The sequence below is a fragment of the Coregonus lavaretus genome (genome assembly GCF_964263955.1).
Source record: "Coregonus lavaretus genome assembly, chromosome: 3".
NCBI classification, from domain to species: Eukaryota; Metazoa; Chordata; class Actinopteri; order Salmoniformes; family Salmonidae; genus Coregonus; species Coregonus lavaretus.
Genome location: NC_139990.1, coordinates 43,569,992 through 43,586,015, shown reverse-complemented (window position 1 = coordinate 43,586,015; position 16,024 = coordinate 43,569,992). Strand labels below are relative to the sequence as shown.

Below are 16,024 nucleotides of genomic sequence, written 5' to 3'. Positions count from 1 at the left end.
TATATGTTATATTTGAGATTCTTCAAATAGCCACCCTTTGCCTTGATGACAGCTTTGCACACTCTTGGCATTCTCTCAACCAGCTTCACCTGGAATGTTTTAAAAGTTCAACCCCAAATGGATTTAATTGTCACCTGAAACTGCAGTTTGATGTTGTTGACACTGTTGCCCTTGGCTTCAGAGAGCTCCACCATGAAGATCCACAGTAGAGACAGACCGTGATGGTCCAGGAACTGCTTCAGGCAGGACGGGCTCTGGGTATCCTGTTCATACAAACAACCAAGTCAACATTATGACAGAGAAAAACCTTCCTCCTGAGACTCACTTCAAACCCTTCAGTGCCAATGTATCTGTGGGTCTCAGTGGGGTCTCAAGCCCAAATCACACAGAGCGACATCAACGGCGTCAAACTTTGCGTGCGAGAGTTAAGAGCGTCTATTCACATACACTGTAAAGCGTATGCCAACTTAATGTCATGAGAATCCATAATAAACAGTTGTATTTGTTATGTTCGCTATGTAGCCCTTGTGAATTATTGTTGTGTGTTCTTTTGACTCACCTTATATGTCCTACAGGAGCCACCGTACCTGCCTGCCTCTAAACAGTTGTTATACGTTAGAATGTGAGGACAGTTGTAGCTAATACACCCGAGAAGTTCATAAAGAATTTAGCTAGTCTCGTTCTTTCTACATAGAGTTCCTCGAGTTCCCCAGCCGTAGCCTGCCTAAGCTAATGCCTGTGATCTAAATCAACAGAGGTTGGCATAACGCTATTGTTTTCAAATATGTCCAGTATTATTGGCACTGGCATCTAAACTTAACACTAAATATACACGTCAATTCCAGCGTTAACAATGCAGTCTATTTTCTGGCAATTTATCAGTTAATTTTACCAGCATTGCTTTGCGCAGCTGCGAGAAAAATAGATTTGCTTTCTAATTTGACGCTCGCGGCCCATCTGTTTTCTCTCATTCACTACCGTGCATTCTAATTCCAGCGTGTTCACGCGCATAAAAATCATTTGTGTTTGATTTGGGCTTCAGCGTGGTTGCCCAAAATGTAATTAAATTCTAATGTATTTATCCCCTCAGGTGCAATTAAGGCAGGCAAGTCAGAATTAAATGTTTTGATAATAATCCTAACACAACACCCTCCACATAATAACATACAGTACACAACAGACATCACTCCCCAATACAATACACCCCCCCACACACACAATACATACACAATATAACAACTTATTGGGTCTTGACTGATTCTGAAGGATACAAAAATAAACAAACTGAATACCTTTAACTGAAATGTGTGCGTCCCAAATGACCAGGGCCTATAACTATAGTGCACTATAAAAGGAAATATGTGTTCATTTGTGGTGGGTCAGGTGTGCTTACTTGGATAAGTTTGAGGCAGATGAGTTTCTGCTCCATGGTCTCCACTCTGACCATCAGCCTGCAGAGAGACACCACCTCCTTCTCATCGTACAGACCCTCCCCGTTCTCCAGCAGAGCCTCTAGCTCCTCATCCACCTGGAGACACAGCAGACCAGCATCAACACTCAGCAGTAACAGGACAGCTACACTGGCAGACCAGCATCAACACTCAGCAGTAACAGGACAGCTACACTGGCAGACCAGCATCAACACTCAGCAGTAACAGGACAGCTACACTGGCAGACCAGCATTAACACTCAGCAGTAACAGGACAGCTACACTGGCAGACCAGCATCAACACTCAGCAGTAACAGGACAGCTACACTGGCAGACCAGCATCAACACTCAGCAGTAACAGGACAGCTACACTGGCAGACCAGCATTAACACTCAGCAGTAACAGGACAGCTACACTGGCAGACCAGCATTAACACTCAGCAGTAACAGGACAGCTACACTGGCAGACCAACATCAACACTCAGCAGTAACAGGACAGCTACACGGGCAGACCAGCATTAACACTCAGCAGTAACAGGACAGCTACACTGGCAGACCAACATTAATAATCAGCAGTAACAGGACAGCTACAGTAGGTTTTTAGCTGCTACACTGGTAGCGTGAGCAGAGCGCAAGCCACTTTATCAAGTGTTCTAAGGCGTGAATCGCACCAAATTCTTGAAAATAGAACAGCGTAGCGGATTACGATGAGCACTTGAGCCTCCATTGCCAAGGTTTCACAGAACTAAAATAGTCGGTCCTTTTGTGTTCAGTAGCAGTGTTATTTATGGAAAGGAGAAGCCACTGGAGCTCTCAGAGCAATTAGCCTAAAGCTAGTACAAACCTGACCCATATCTGCCTCGCTAGACCATGGCTCGCTAGACCATGGCTGCGTCTCAAATGGCACCCTATCCCCTATATAGTGCACTACTTATGACCCGAGCCCTGATCAAAAGTAGTGCACTAAATAGGGAATAGGGTGCCATTTGGAACACGTCCCATCACTTCTGCGGGTTTCAGCAGATAATTCGATTGGAGTTATGAAATAGCTACATGCCATTGTAGTTAATCTATTTTGCAGAACATGTGCATTCAAATGCCTGAGTTTAATGATGAACTCAATGGCACGTCATCGGACTATGCTGAATTAATCTACCAGTTACATTTGGACTATTATGGGCCAAAAGCTAAAATTCTAAATGTGTGGAATCCTAACTACCAGGGTAACACATAAACCTACATCGCAGCGGACAATGCAGGGGAGAGACCAGATGGTAGCTTCTGCAGTTGTATTTCAAATGAGTTAAAGGCCCAGCGCAGTCAAAAACGTTTAAAAAATATATACATTTCCACACTATGAGGTTGGAATAATACTTTGAAATTGTGAAAATTATAATAATGCCATTTTAGTGTAAGAGCTGTTTGAAAAGACCGCCAGAAATTATAGCCGTTTTGGTGGGATGGAGTTTTGACGACATCACCAGGTGGTAAATTAGTTAATTGACAAATAAGAAAGAGTTCCAAACCTTTCTGCCAACAACAGGTAGTTTTCTCCTCTCCCCTCAGACCACTCCCAAACAAAACAGTCCAAGCTAAATTCTTGCTTGAAAAATTGCTCTTCGCTAAGAAGCTATTTTTGACAATTTTAATTGAAAAAAATCACAGTAAGGTACTTAATTGTTACCTCAGAAATTATTTGATATTGAGATAAAAACGTCTGCATTGGACCTTTAAATATTCAGTTTGGTTGATAGTGACATGAACTCCACAACAACTCACTTCCCTAGCACCTTTTCAAGTGATGGCTGTTCAGAGACAGCCAGTCCTAGGTTTGCCAAAATGTTGATAATTTCTTTGTTGGAAGATTTCATACTTATTCCAGGAATCTTCCAGAACAGGATTTATGGAAAACCTGGGACTCTTGGGAGTGCCAATGCCAAACCTGACCCACACACTTACCGTAGTAAGTGCATTGCTCACGGAGGTGTCCTTCTTGCGAGGGCGCTCTTTCTTCATCTTCCCTGCTGCTGCTCTTACACTGACCCGGTTCTCCCCGCCTAGGAAGCCTCGGCAGCTGGGAGCCCCACAGAAGCACTTCTGGGCCTCTTTCCTGGTGTGTACAGAGGAGAAGGAGTAAAGCACTACATCATAGCTATATGTCAGTCAAGAGAGCAACAGGGGCTTGTTGTATTTTTATATGCTTTCAATGACTACAACAGCAAAGTGATGTATTAAAACAATGACTACAACAGCAAAGTGATGTATTAAAACAATGACTACAACAGCAGGGTGATGTATTAAAACAATGACTACAACAGCAGGGTGATGTATTAAAACAATGACTACAACAGCAGGGTGATGTATTAAAACAATGACTACAACAGCAGGGTGATGTATTAAAACAATGACTACAACAGCAGGGTGATGTATTAAAACAATGACTACAACAGCAAAGTGATGTATTAAAACAATGACTACAACAGCAAAGTGATGTATTAAAACAATGACTACAACAGCAAAGTGATGTATTAAAACAATGACTACAACAGCAGGGTGATGTATTAAAACAATGACTACAACAGCAGGGTGGTGTATTAAAACAATGACTACACACAGCAGGGTGATGTATTAAAACAATGACTACACACAGCAGGGTGATGTATTAAAACAATGACTACAACAGTAGGGTGATGTATTAGAACAGTGTCAAACTTTGTTACAACAGACATTTAAAATCCAAAAGAAAAGCTACGTCCTAAATGGCATCCTATGGGCCCTGGTCAAAAATAGTGCACTAAAAAGGGAATGGGGCGTCATTTGGGACGCAGGTAGAGAGACACTAACCCATATCTCTGGAACTGGTAATCGAAGGTAAGCTCTGTACCAGCCGTGACGGTCCTGGAGGTGAAGAACCCAACTCTCAGCTGGCCGTTCACAGTCCACTGAAATACAGAGACAAATAAAGAAACATTAGTGAGGTCAGGATAAAACAAACATGGTTTTTGACTTTGCCGATAAATACTTTGTTGAGGGAAAGTGTACTTGATACGACTGTGATGTGTTGTCTCACCTAGCTATCTTAAGATGAACGCACCAATTGTAAATCGCTCTGGATAAGAGCGTCTGATAAATAACTAAAATGTAAAATGAAACCACAGATTGAGATGCAGTTCACTGGTAGAGTAGCCTGAGTGCCAGTGTGTTTGTACTATAATGCAGACTTCCTGTCACTCATTGCCATATTTGGCTTGACAACGACATCAATGGAGCTGGCAAGAACACAAACAGATCTGGAACCAGGCTAAAAGTAGAACAAAGTAGAGGCAAATATTGTTCTGAACCAAGACAAATGAACCGTCCAGTGAAAATCTCACTTTTAAAATGCTCATACTCCGTTAACTCGTACGCAAATAATGTGGCCGAATCATAAATGAGAGAGAGAAAAAAAAAAAAAAAAAAGGAAAACAAACTTCAAAAACCCCACCTTAAACTTATATCTCAAACAGACCATTTCAAAAATGCTTGCCATTTCCTCATAGAGGATGAGGTCATGTTTTTGGCCGAGACGGCTAATTGGCAAAGCTGGAAAATCAGCAGTTTACTTGTCATAATATGCTTTATAACATAGGTAATTACCATTTTTTGGAAGGAAAAAGATTTAACTCATATTGTAATTAATTATAGATCCTATTTCATAGAAATCTGGAAACCCTGGACAGATACCGCAAAGGACCTCTCTCTGGCCGCCAGGCTATATACCTTCTGGGTCTCACAGTTGGGCTCACAGCTGTGGTTCATGAAGCGTGAGCAGTTCCCCTTCAGTGTGGCGTCTATGATCTGAGGAGACACAGAAGAAAGGAGTTTCAGGTAACCTTCCACATTATCTGTCAGTTGTAAACGATAGAACACTGAGTGTATCCCAAATGGCACCCTATAGCCTACATACGGCACTACTTTTGACCAGACCCAATCAGGGTGTCATTTGGGATGCACACTAAACTTGTGGGCTCTGGTCTGGTAGTGCACTTTATAGGGAATAGGGTGCCATGTCGGACGCAGCCTATACAGTGGCTTGCGAAAGTATTCACCCCCCTTGGCATTTTTCCAATTTTGTTGCCTTACAAACTGGAATTAAAATGAGTTTTGGGGGGGTTTGTATCATTTGATTTACACAACATGCCTACCACATTGAAGATGCACTTTTTTCCTCCTTGTGAAACGAACAAGAAATAAGACCAAAAAAACCCAGCACACTTGAGCGTGCATAACTATTTTTCCTTGATGGCCAAAAAGCTCAATTTGAGTCTCATCTGACCACAGTACTTTCTCCCATATGTTTGGGGAGTCTCCCACATGCCTTTTGGCGAGCACCAAACGTGTTTGCTTATTTTTTTCTTTAAGAAATTGCTTTTTTCTGGCCACTCTTCCGTAAAGCCCAGCTCTGTGGAGTGTATGGCTTAAAGTGGTCCTATGGACAGATACTCCAATCTCCGCTGTGGAGCTTTGCAGCTCCTTCAGGGTTATCTTTGGTCTCTGTTGCCTCACTGATGAATGCCCTCCTTGCCTGGTCTGTGAGTTTTGGTGGGCGGCCCTCTCTTGGCAGGTTTGTTGTGGTGCCATATTCTTTCCATTTTTTAAATAATGGATTTAAATGGTGCTCCGTGGGATGTTCAAAGTTTCTGATATTTTTTTATAACCCAACCCTGATCTGTACTTCTCCACAACTTTGTCCCTGACCTGTTTGGAGAGCTCCTTGGTCTTTGTGGTGCTGCCCCTTGCTTACTGGTGTTGCAGACTCTGGGGCCTTTCAGAACAGGTGTATATATACTGAGATCATGTGACACTTAGATTGCACACAGGTGGACTTTATTTAACTAATTTTGGTGACTTCTGAAGGTAATTGGTTGCACCAGATCTTATTTAGGGGCTTCATAGCAAAGGGGGTGAATACATACAGTGGGGAGAACAAGTATTTGATACACTGCCAATTTTGCAGGTTTTTTTATCATAGGTACACTTCAACTGTGAGACGGAATCTAAAACAAAAATCCAGAAAATCACATTGTATGATTTTTAAGTAATTAATTTGCATTTTATTGCATGACATAATTATTTGATACATCAGAAAAGCATAACTTAATATTTGGTACAGAAACCTTTGTTTGCAATTACAGAGATCATACGTTTCCTGTAGGTCTTGACCAGGCTTGCACACACTGCAGCAGGGATTTTGGCCCACTCCTCCATACAGACCTTCAGGTTTCGGGGCTGTCGCTGGGCAATGCGGACTTTCAGCTCCCTCCAAAGATTTTCTATTGGGTTCAGGTCTGGAGACTGGCTAGGCCCCTCCAGGACCTTGAGATGCTTCTTACGGAGCCACTCCTTAGTTGCCCTGGCTGTGTGTTTTGGGTCGTTGTCATGCTGGAAGACCCAGCCACGACCCATCTTCAATGCTCTTACTGAGGGAAGGAGGTTGTTGGCCAAGATCTCGCGATACATGGCCCCATCCATCCTCCCCTCAATACGGTGAAGTCGTCCTGTCCCCTTTGCAGAAAAGCATCCCCAAAGAATGATGTTTCCACCTCCATGCTTCACGGTTGGGATGGTGTTCTTGGGGTTGTACTCATCCTTCTTCTTCCTCCAAACACGGCGAGTGGAGTTTAGACCAAAAAGCTATATTTTTGTCTCATCAGACCACATGACCTTCTCCCATTCCTCCTCTGGGTCATCCAGATGGTCATTAGCAAACTTCAGACGGGCCTGGACATGCGCTGGCTTGAGCAGGGGGACCTTGCGTGCGCTGCAGGATTTTAATCCATGACGGCATAGTGTGTTACTAATGGTTTTCTTTGAGACTGTGGTCCCAGCTCTCTTCAGGTCATTGACCAGGTCCTGCCGTGTAGTTCTGGGCTGATCCCTCACCTTCCTCATGATCATTGATGCCCCACGAGGTGAGATCTTGCATGGAGCCCCAGGCCGAGGGTGATTGACCGTCATCTTGAACAACAGTTGTTGCCTTCTCACCAAGCTGCTTGCCTATTGTCCTGTAGCCCATTCCAGCCTTGTGCAGGTCTACAATTTTATCCCTGATGTCCTTACACAGCTCTCTGGTCTTGGCCATTGTGGAGAGGTTGGAGTCTGTTTGATTGAGTGTGTGGACAGGTGTCTTTTATACAGGTAACGAGTTCAAACAGGTGCAGTTAATACAGGTAATTAGTGGAGAACAGGAGGGCTTCTTAAAGAAAAACTAACAGGTCTGTGAGAGCCGGAATTCTTACTGGTTGGTAGGTGATCAAATACTTATGTCATACAATAAAATGCAAATTAATTACTTAAAAATCATACAATGTGATTTTCTGGATTTTTGTTTTAGATTCCGTCTCTCACAGTTGAAGTGTACCTATGATAAAAATTACAGACCTCTACGTGCTTTGTAAGTAGGAAAACCTGCAAAATCGGCAGTGTATCAAATACTTGTTCTCCCCACTGTATGCACGCACCACTTTTCCGTTATTTATTTAGTCAAATTTTTTGAAACAAGTAATTTTTTTCATTTCACTTCACCAATTTGGACTATTTTGTGTATGTCCATTACATGAAATCCAAATAAAAATCAATTTAAATTACAGGTTGTAATGCAACAAATTAGGAAGAACACCAAGGGGGATTAATATTTTTGCAAGGCACTGTAGCTGTCTTGTTTAGACTTTGACTGCCTTTGTTGATGAAAAGTACATTCTAAAACCAACATGCCCACTGGTAGAAATTATGCATTTTCAAAGGAAAAACTGGTTGCAAATATGTATTTTCAAAAGGCAAAACTGGTTGAAAAGATCATTTAATTTCAACCAGTTTTGCCCACCGAATGGGCAACAGGCTTTTACCTTTGACAAAGGCCTAGCTCCAACCAACTGAGCTAGTCCTAGTCCCCATTTCAGGAGTTCAGTGCACTATATGTATGGGAGGGGCGTCAATGTTCCAGTGGTCTCACCTCATTATTCTTCAAGGCCATGAAATAGTAGTGGATGTTCTTCATGCTAGCGTACTTTTTCACCCGCATCTTGAACTCCTTGTGGTCCAACACCTCTCCGCAGTACTCCAGCACAAACGTGTTTCTGAAATTGTATCAAACACTGAAAAAAATAGCAAGACTCCTTTGTGGCGCCACTCTTAACTTTTATGAAATCAGAGTGCAGCTTTTAGGGCAATGACCAGGGCTCAATCTCATTTTGTCTTTTCACAATTACTCACATCCTATCGCCACGCCTCCTCAACCGTATTGGAGAAGGTCCAAGGGGTTTCTCTCAGAACTTCCTCTCCAATGTGTTTTGAGGAGTCAAGGAGAAAGGATGCGAGAAATCGAGGAAAGATCTATTGAGAACGAGCCCTGGGTGCTAGTTATAACATGTTCTATCATGAATCAAGGGCTAAGATCTAAGAGCCTTACGGCATCAGGTCCCTGGCCGCCCTCAGTCCCCAGCCCTTTTCTTCAGTCAGGATGACCTCAAAGTCTGCATGCTGTTTCATCTGGAAGCGTCGGTTGGAGCAGTATCCTGTATTCAGGCACCGCGATGAGCTGCAAAGACAGGGACATTACATTTTTTTATTATGGCCATTTAGCAGACGCTCTTCTCCAGAGCAACTTACAGTCAGTTCATTCAACTAAGTTAAATAGGCAACCACATATCACAGTCATTGCGAACCTTCCTCATAACCTTCCTATGTTTCAAGATGAACTGGTAAAGGACCAATGATAAAACTATACTACAGTGCCTTCAGAAAGTATTCATACCCCTTGACTTATTCCACATTTTGTTGTTACAGCCTGAATTCAAAATGGATTAAATAGATTATTTTTTTTCTCACCAATCTACAAACAATACTCCATAATGACAAAGTGAAAACATGTTTTTAGAAAATCTTGCACATTTTGGAAAATTAAATACAGAAATGTCTAATTTACCTAAGTATTCACACCCATGAGACAATACGTTAGAATCGTTTTTGGCGGCAATTACAGCTGTGAGTCTTTCTGGGTAAGTCTCGAAGATCTTTGCACACTTGGACAGTAAAATATTTGCACATTATTCTTTTAAAAGTTATTCAAGCTCTGTCAAGTTGGTTGTTAATCATTGCTAGACAGCCATTTTCAAGTCTTCTCATAGATTTTCAAGCCGATTTAAGTCAAAACTGTAACTAGGCCACTCAGGAACATTAAATGTCATCTTGGTAAGCAACTCCAGTGTATATTAGGCATAGTGTTTTAGGTTATTGTCCTGCTGAAAGGTGAATTTGTCTCCTAGTGTCTGTTGGAAAGCAGACAACCAGGTTTCCCAAGGATTTTGCCTGTGCTTACCCCCTTTCCGTTTCTTTTAATCCTAAAATGCTCCCTAGTCCTTGCCGATGACAAGCATACCCATAACATGATTCAGCCACCACCAAGCTTGAAAATATGAAGTGGTACTCAGTGATGTGTTGTGTTGGATTTGCCCCAAACATAAAACTTTGTATTCAGGACATTAAGTTAATTTCTTTGCCACATGTATTGCAGGTTTACTTTAGTGCCTTATTGCAAACAGGATGAATGTTTTGCAATATTTTTATTCTGTGCAGGCTTCCTTCTTTTCACTGTCATTTAGGTTAGTATTGTGGAGTAACTACAATGTTGTTGATTCATCCTCAGTTATATTCTATCACAGCCATTAAACTTTGTTTTAAAGTCACCATTGGCCTCATGGGGAAATCCCTGAGCGGTTTCCTTCCTCTCTGGCAACTGTTAGGAAGGACGCCTGTATCTTTGTAGTGAACGGGTGTATTGATACACCATCCAAAGTGTAATTAATAACTTCACCATGCTCAAAGGGATATTCAATGTCTGTTTTTGTATTTACTTGTACCCATCTACCAATAGGTGCCCTTCTTTGCGAGGCATTGGAAAACCTCCCTGGTCTTTGTGGTTGAATCTGTTTGAAATTCACTGCACGACTGAGGGACCTTAAAGATAATTGTATGTGTGGGGTACAGAGATGAGGTAGCAATTAAAAAATCATGTTAAACACTATTACTGCACACAGAATGAGTCCATGCAATTAATTACTCCTGAACTTATTTAGGCCATAACAAAGGGGTTGAATACTTGTTTCGTCAAAACATTTCAGCTTTTCATTTTTAATTAATTTGTAAACATTTTTTTAAAACATAATTCCACTTTGACATTGTGGGGTATTGTGTGTAGGCCAGTGACACAAAATCTACTTTCTGAAGGCACTGTATATGATCTGCTTTACAGTTTGGTATTACCAGGGTGATGCAAAGGAGAAGAACTCACCACTCGATCATCAGCAGACGGTTAAGGCAGTCCTCCCCACAAGCCATCATTCCACGAGACCGCTCCTCCCTCGAGAGCATAGAGCACTCACACTGCATTCGCTTGATGTCTCGATGAGACTTGTTCTTCTTCCTGTACAGATCAACAGAAATCCCTCAGTGGTCGTTACTCTTATGCTGAAGTCATATGATGATCTCGCGTTTTAAATTTTGTACAACCAATTTATAATATAAACAATGTTTTGGATGACTTTGCATGCCAACTATAGCAAAAAACAGAAGTGGAACAAAATCTCACCGTTCAGTCAGATACAGGTTTTCCTCAATCAGGTCAAAGTATGGTGGCATCTTCTTAGACCTTGCCATCTCCCTCCAGTTGCTGGCGTCCCGGAAGTCCCTCAGACTGAGCAAAGGACGTTGCACCTCGGCCTGACCTGGAGTCTCCCTGGAGTCTTTGGAGGAGACCTTGGGGAGCTCCCTTTCTGCCAGTCGCTCCCTTTTGCTAGCGAGCCCAGGTTCTGCCTCACTGTCCGAATCTGACTCCATTTCTGGACGCCTCTTCTTGGGAGGACCCCTGCCTCTGTGGGGCCTCGAGTTGTCCTTGTCTCTGGGAGGTTCAACTATGGCAATGCTCTCTGGAGTGGCGTTGACAGAGCCTCTGCAGTTGCTGCTTATTTCATGGGCTTGGACGAAGGCTAGCGAGCCTGGAAGGTTGGGACCATTGCATTCCCCAGCTAGTCTACTAAGGCCTGCTGGTTTCCCCTCACTGTCCTCATCACAGTCATTAGTCAGGGAGTCAGGATGGACTTGACCAACAGGCTCCTGGTAATGTGTTGCAGGCACATGGAGGTAGACCGGTCTGCAGGTGGGTTGAGTCGTAGTTGGTAGTTGGGTCCAGCAGGCCCCGTTGTCTGCTCTGTACACCTGCCCCAAAGAAGAGTTCCCTGGCTGTTGAGTGTTGGGATGCTGTTGTGACGCCCCATAGCTGCTGTCAGGCTGCTGGTACGTACTGCTGGGCTGCTCCGGCTGTGTGAAGTCCCAGCCCAGACTGCCCAGACTGCTGTTGAAGTCATCAGAGCTAGCAAAGTCTCCATGTTGGTAACGGGACAGCATCCCGCCACCCCTGCCACTCTCATAATGCTGTGGATGCCCTGTGTCAGACTGCCTGAAGGAGGTCTCAAGGCTGTGGGCAGCAACCTGGCTCACCGTTGCTGCACCAATCTTTGGTCTCTCATGGGCACTGCTATAAGGATCCTTATAAGGCTGGGCATCGGTGGCATTGGAGCCCTCGAGCTGGCTGGTGCTATCTACCATATTGCTCTGTGATTGATACACCATAATGTCATGTAAAGAGAGACTTCCATCAACACAAGCATTACTGGCCTGCCTAGTGCGCTCACACATGGTGGGAAAGCCTCGATGTCTCTGCTGTGGGCTGACTCTGCTTGTGATCTCCTTCCTGTCCAGGTCACCCTCTTGGCCACTAGCCCTGTTAGCGTGTTGTTGACGTCCTGGGCTAGTGCTTGGAGTGCAGGGAGACACAGGCTTGTCTGTTGTGTCCGAGAGAGTTAGGGTGGAATTCTTTGGCACAACCACCACAGAGTGCATCCGTTTCACAGCAGCACCGCAGTCAGAGTCCGACTCTGAATCGTCAGAGTCACTGTCCTCGCTTTGGCCTACACCGTCCTGGCTCGACACTCGTCTCTTCACCAGTTTGCTCTTGTGAGTGCCATCTTTAGGTTTCTCTTCATTACCGTCGCCATTCCTACCCTGCTCCCTTCTAGCGTTGTCTACATGTGAGGTATTATTTAAAAGTGAGGGCTCTCCATCCATTTGGCTGATGTGGGGTTTGATGTCTGAATGGTCATTGCTGGTTCCACAGGTGCCTGGTTGTGCAGTTGGGTTTGCGGACTCCGACTGGTCTTTCCTAAGAGATATTGGTACTGAGCTGTGTTCTTGTGCGATGACAATTTCTTGCTTAATCGTTTTGGAATGCAACTCAGCTTCCCATTTCAGTTTACCCTTAATCAGAGATGGATCTTCCTGGCTGACGTCTTTAGAAAACTCAATTCTCTTGACAGAGATTATCTTTTTCACAGCAGGTTTACTTTCTTGGGAAGGCCATTTCTGAGGATTATCACTGTCTGAGGTGTCTTGTCCAACAATATCCCAACGCGATCTTTTTGTTTTACCTCTGTTTTTCCTCAAACTAGAGTTCTGTTGTTCAGTCTTGTTGGGAAATTGTTGAGGTTCAGGACTAGAGGGTTCAGATTTGAGAGGGACGCTTGTGCAAGACTGCATCTTGATATTCACATTTCTACTAGAATAGAAAGTATTTTCTGGTTTAGTATTCTCCTTAGGGTGGTCTCTGACAGATACGTCTACTGTAGATGGTGATGACTTTGACCCAACTGAACCTTGAAAAACAGTCTTATCCAGGCTGGGTATTACTTGTTCATTACTGCAGGAAAAGCTAGAGTTGGCTACATCATCCGGCTTCTCGGTGGATCCCATTTGGGGGTCTACACGCTGTGAATCTTCTTTTTGTTCAGAGCAAATGCTTTTATTAACATTGTCAATGTCCCCTAAGGCAAATTTTTCACATAATTGGTCTCCACTAGAGGTGTTCGGTAAAGTTGCTGCCGAGACATTCTGAACCTCAATGCAATGATTAATATTCTCATTAACTAGATCCAACGCTGGTTCTCGCAATCTGTGAGTTGGATCACAATTTGAAGGTAACGACAGAGTTGGTTTTTGTAAGTCTTTATCTTGGGATGTGATGTCATCCATATTGCCAACGTCCTCCCTTTGGCAAGTATCTGCTAGCTGGGAATCTGCTCCAGCTTTGTCATTTTTGCTCTGAGAGTGAGCACCAGAAGGGGTTTCATGTGTTTGTATCTTATTTGGACTGTGAAATGTGTCGTTTGATTGTCTATTAGATTTCAATGACGACTTGGAGGCGGACATTTGCTTAGAGTCTGATTTACTGGTGGAAGATGTCCATGCCCCTTCAGAGCCAGAAGAGCGATCAGAGCCCTGTGACTGAGACTTCCCTTTGTGAGCTACCTCAAATTCACTAGAGCTGCTTTTCTGGAGACTTTTGTCCGATGTTTGAGAGAGGGCATGTGGACTGGAATGAGTGGATCGAACACTGATGTCCTGCTTGTAGTGGGTGTTGGATTTCCTGTGATTAGATTCTCCTTCAGGAGAGCACTTTTGGAGGGAATAGGAGTCAACAGTTCTCTTTGAGGCCCTCTCAGACTTAGAAGATTGTGTTCTTTTATCTATCTCTGAAAAGTAAGGGGAATCTATATATTTCGAGTCTCGTTCAGATTTTGAGCGAGATGAGGATGACTTTGAATCTCTCTGCAAGCTAGAATGGGTGGACGACCTGCTGGAATCACTTGTTCTAGTCCGAGTTCTTCTGTGGTCATCTTCAGAGTCAGAACTGTCGCCTCGGACTCTGCTGCTATCAGTCTGAGAGCGAGAGCTGCCTCTCCTCTCTCTGTATGGAGAACTTCTGTGACCTCCTGACCTCCGCTCAGAGTCATGATATGACCGATCAGACCGTGATCCTGACCCTCTCTCGCTTCTAGATCTCTCAGATCTGGAACGTGTCTCAGGCCTAGAACTCGTCCGGGGGCCTCTTGATCTGGACCTTGACCGACTCTTAGTCCTTTTGCGGTCTTTGTCAGAGCGGGAGGACCGCGAGGGTGTGTGCTTTGATTCTCGGTCATACTTGGATTCTCGGTCAGCGGTTGACCTTAATTCTCGGTCAGATTTGGATTCTCGGTCAGACTTTGAGTAACTACAGGTCCTTTCGTCCTTCTCAGAACGTGCATGGTGAGAACTTTTTTCGGTTTCCTCTAATTTGGAGCGAGAAGAGGATATCCTTTTTGCATCCTTACTTCTACTTTCCGACTTTGCTGTGGCCTTGGGTTCACCCGACTTGTGGCTGGAAGACGTCTGCACTGAATCAGCATCAGATTCTGAGCCAGGGAGTGTGCTGTCTGACCGGGACCGGATTGGTATGTTTTCTGAGGCGTCTTGCTGCTCTGTTACACTGGAACTGTTTACATCCACTTTCCCTACGTGGGAGGAATCAGTCAGCTCCTTGAGACTGAGGTCCGGCTTCACATCAGATACATGAGTGAGAGCATTCTCAGAGGGGCACTCATTGTCCATGTTCTGAAGACTGTTCTGAGACTGGGATGTTTGTGTTGGGGTGACAGTTTCAATTTCACCTGAAGATTTCATTAAAACCTGTTGCTCGGAAGGGGGTGGATCCTGTAAGACAACGCTGGTTATGGGACTCTTTTCAATAACAGATACACTGAGAATCTGTTTCTTGAAGTGCATCTTTCCCAAGTCCACTTTAGGTTTGGGGACTGAGGAGACCGCCGTCTGAGGTGCAAGGGTCTCTGCTACTGGTGTGGGCACTGACAAGGGTGGCTGCATTTGCTCATTTTTACTTTCCGTATGCTGCCCTGCTCTGTCCTGAGAGTGTGAGGTTGTAGGTGACAGGACAGAGGGAAGTTCAGCAAAAGATTTTTCCTGACTGGGAGGCACCAGGAATAAGTTCTGCAGAGGTTTCTTTGTGAGAGAGAAGCTGAAGGACACTTTCTGGCGACCCTGGTCATCCAGGTTCACCTTCCTCTTGGTTCCTTTAGGCAGGAGATGGCTGGACAACATCACTCGAGGAGAGAGGCCTTTGAGTATAGCTGCCTTGGTGAGGCCCTCAACCTTGACCTGTACAGGGAACAAAATAAGTAGATGTTACCATGGCTATAATTTGAGGAGAAACTATTACTATAAACCAAATCATGTGACCCATCATTCAGTTTCCCAAATGTAATTTCTATGGTACGTGTCATTGCAATGATCAAACTCAAAAGATGCACAACAACTATACCAGCTATTTGTGTAATACAAAACAGATAAACAAAGACGTATTCATCACACTTTTAACAAACGTGTAATAAGGACTTACTGAGGTATCTCCTCCCTCTTCCCTGAGGTAACGTAAGGAGTGCATGGGGGGAAAAAACAAAAACAAATCAATGAAAACTATTCATAGACTTGTTGCAACATCTGAAAATCACTTTAACGCTTTAGCAATCACACAAAATGTATTATGAAATGTAATGTATATCGATGTCCAATAAGGTAACGGTAAAACATACAAATAAAAACAATTTCATGCAAAGATATAGAACACACGGCCGATTGAGGGATAGCCTGGCGGTTGGTCAAAAATGGAATGTTT

General features: G+C 43.7%; 1 protein-coding gene across 1 annotated transcript in view; it reads right to left on the bottom strand.

The window, feature by feature from the left end:
* The window catches only part of setd2 (SET domain containing 2, histone lysine methyltransferase), a 40,614-nt gene that overhangs the window by 19,139 nt on the left and 5,451 nt on the right, over positions 1-16,024 (bottom strand). The window contains exons 3-12 of the mRNA XM_084152563.1: positions 15,749-15,770; positions 11,054-15,507; positions 10,757-10,888; positions 8,876-9,004; positions 8,420-8,543; positions 5,188-5,265; positions 4,273-4,370; positions 3,388-3,538; positions 1,394-1,528; positions 135-263 (exon numbers count right to left, since the gene is read on the bottom strand). Coding sequence (XP_084008689.1) covers positions 135-263; positions 1,394-1,528; positions 3,388-3,538; positions 4,273-4,370; positions 5,188-5,265; positions 8,420-8,543; positions 8,876-9,004; positions 10,757-10,888; positions 11,054-15,507; positions 15,749-15,770 — 5,452 coding nt within the window. The remainder of the gene's footprint in view (positions 1-134; positions 264-1,393; positions 1,529-3,387; positions 3,539-4,272; positions 4,371-5,187; positions 5,266-8,419; positions 8,544-8,875; positions 9,005-10,756; positions 10,889-11,053; positions 15,508-15,748; positions 15,771-16,024) is intronic.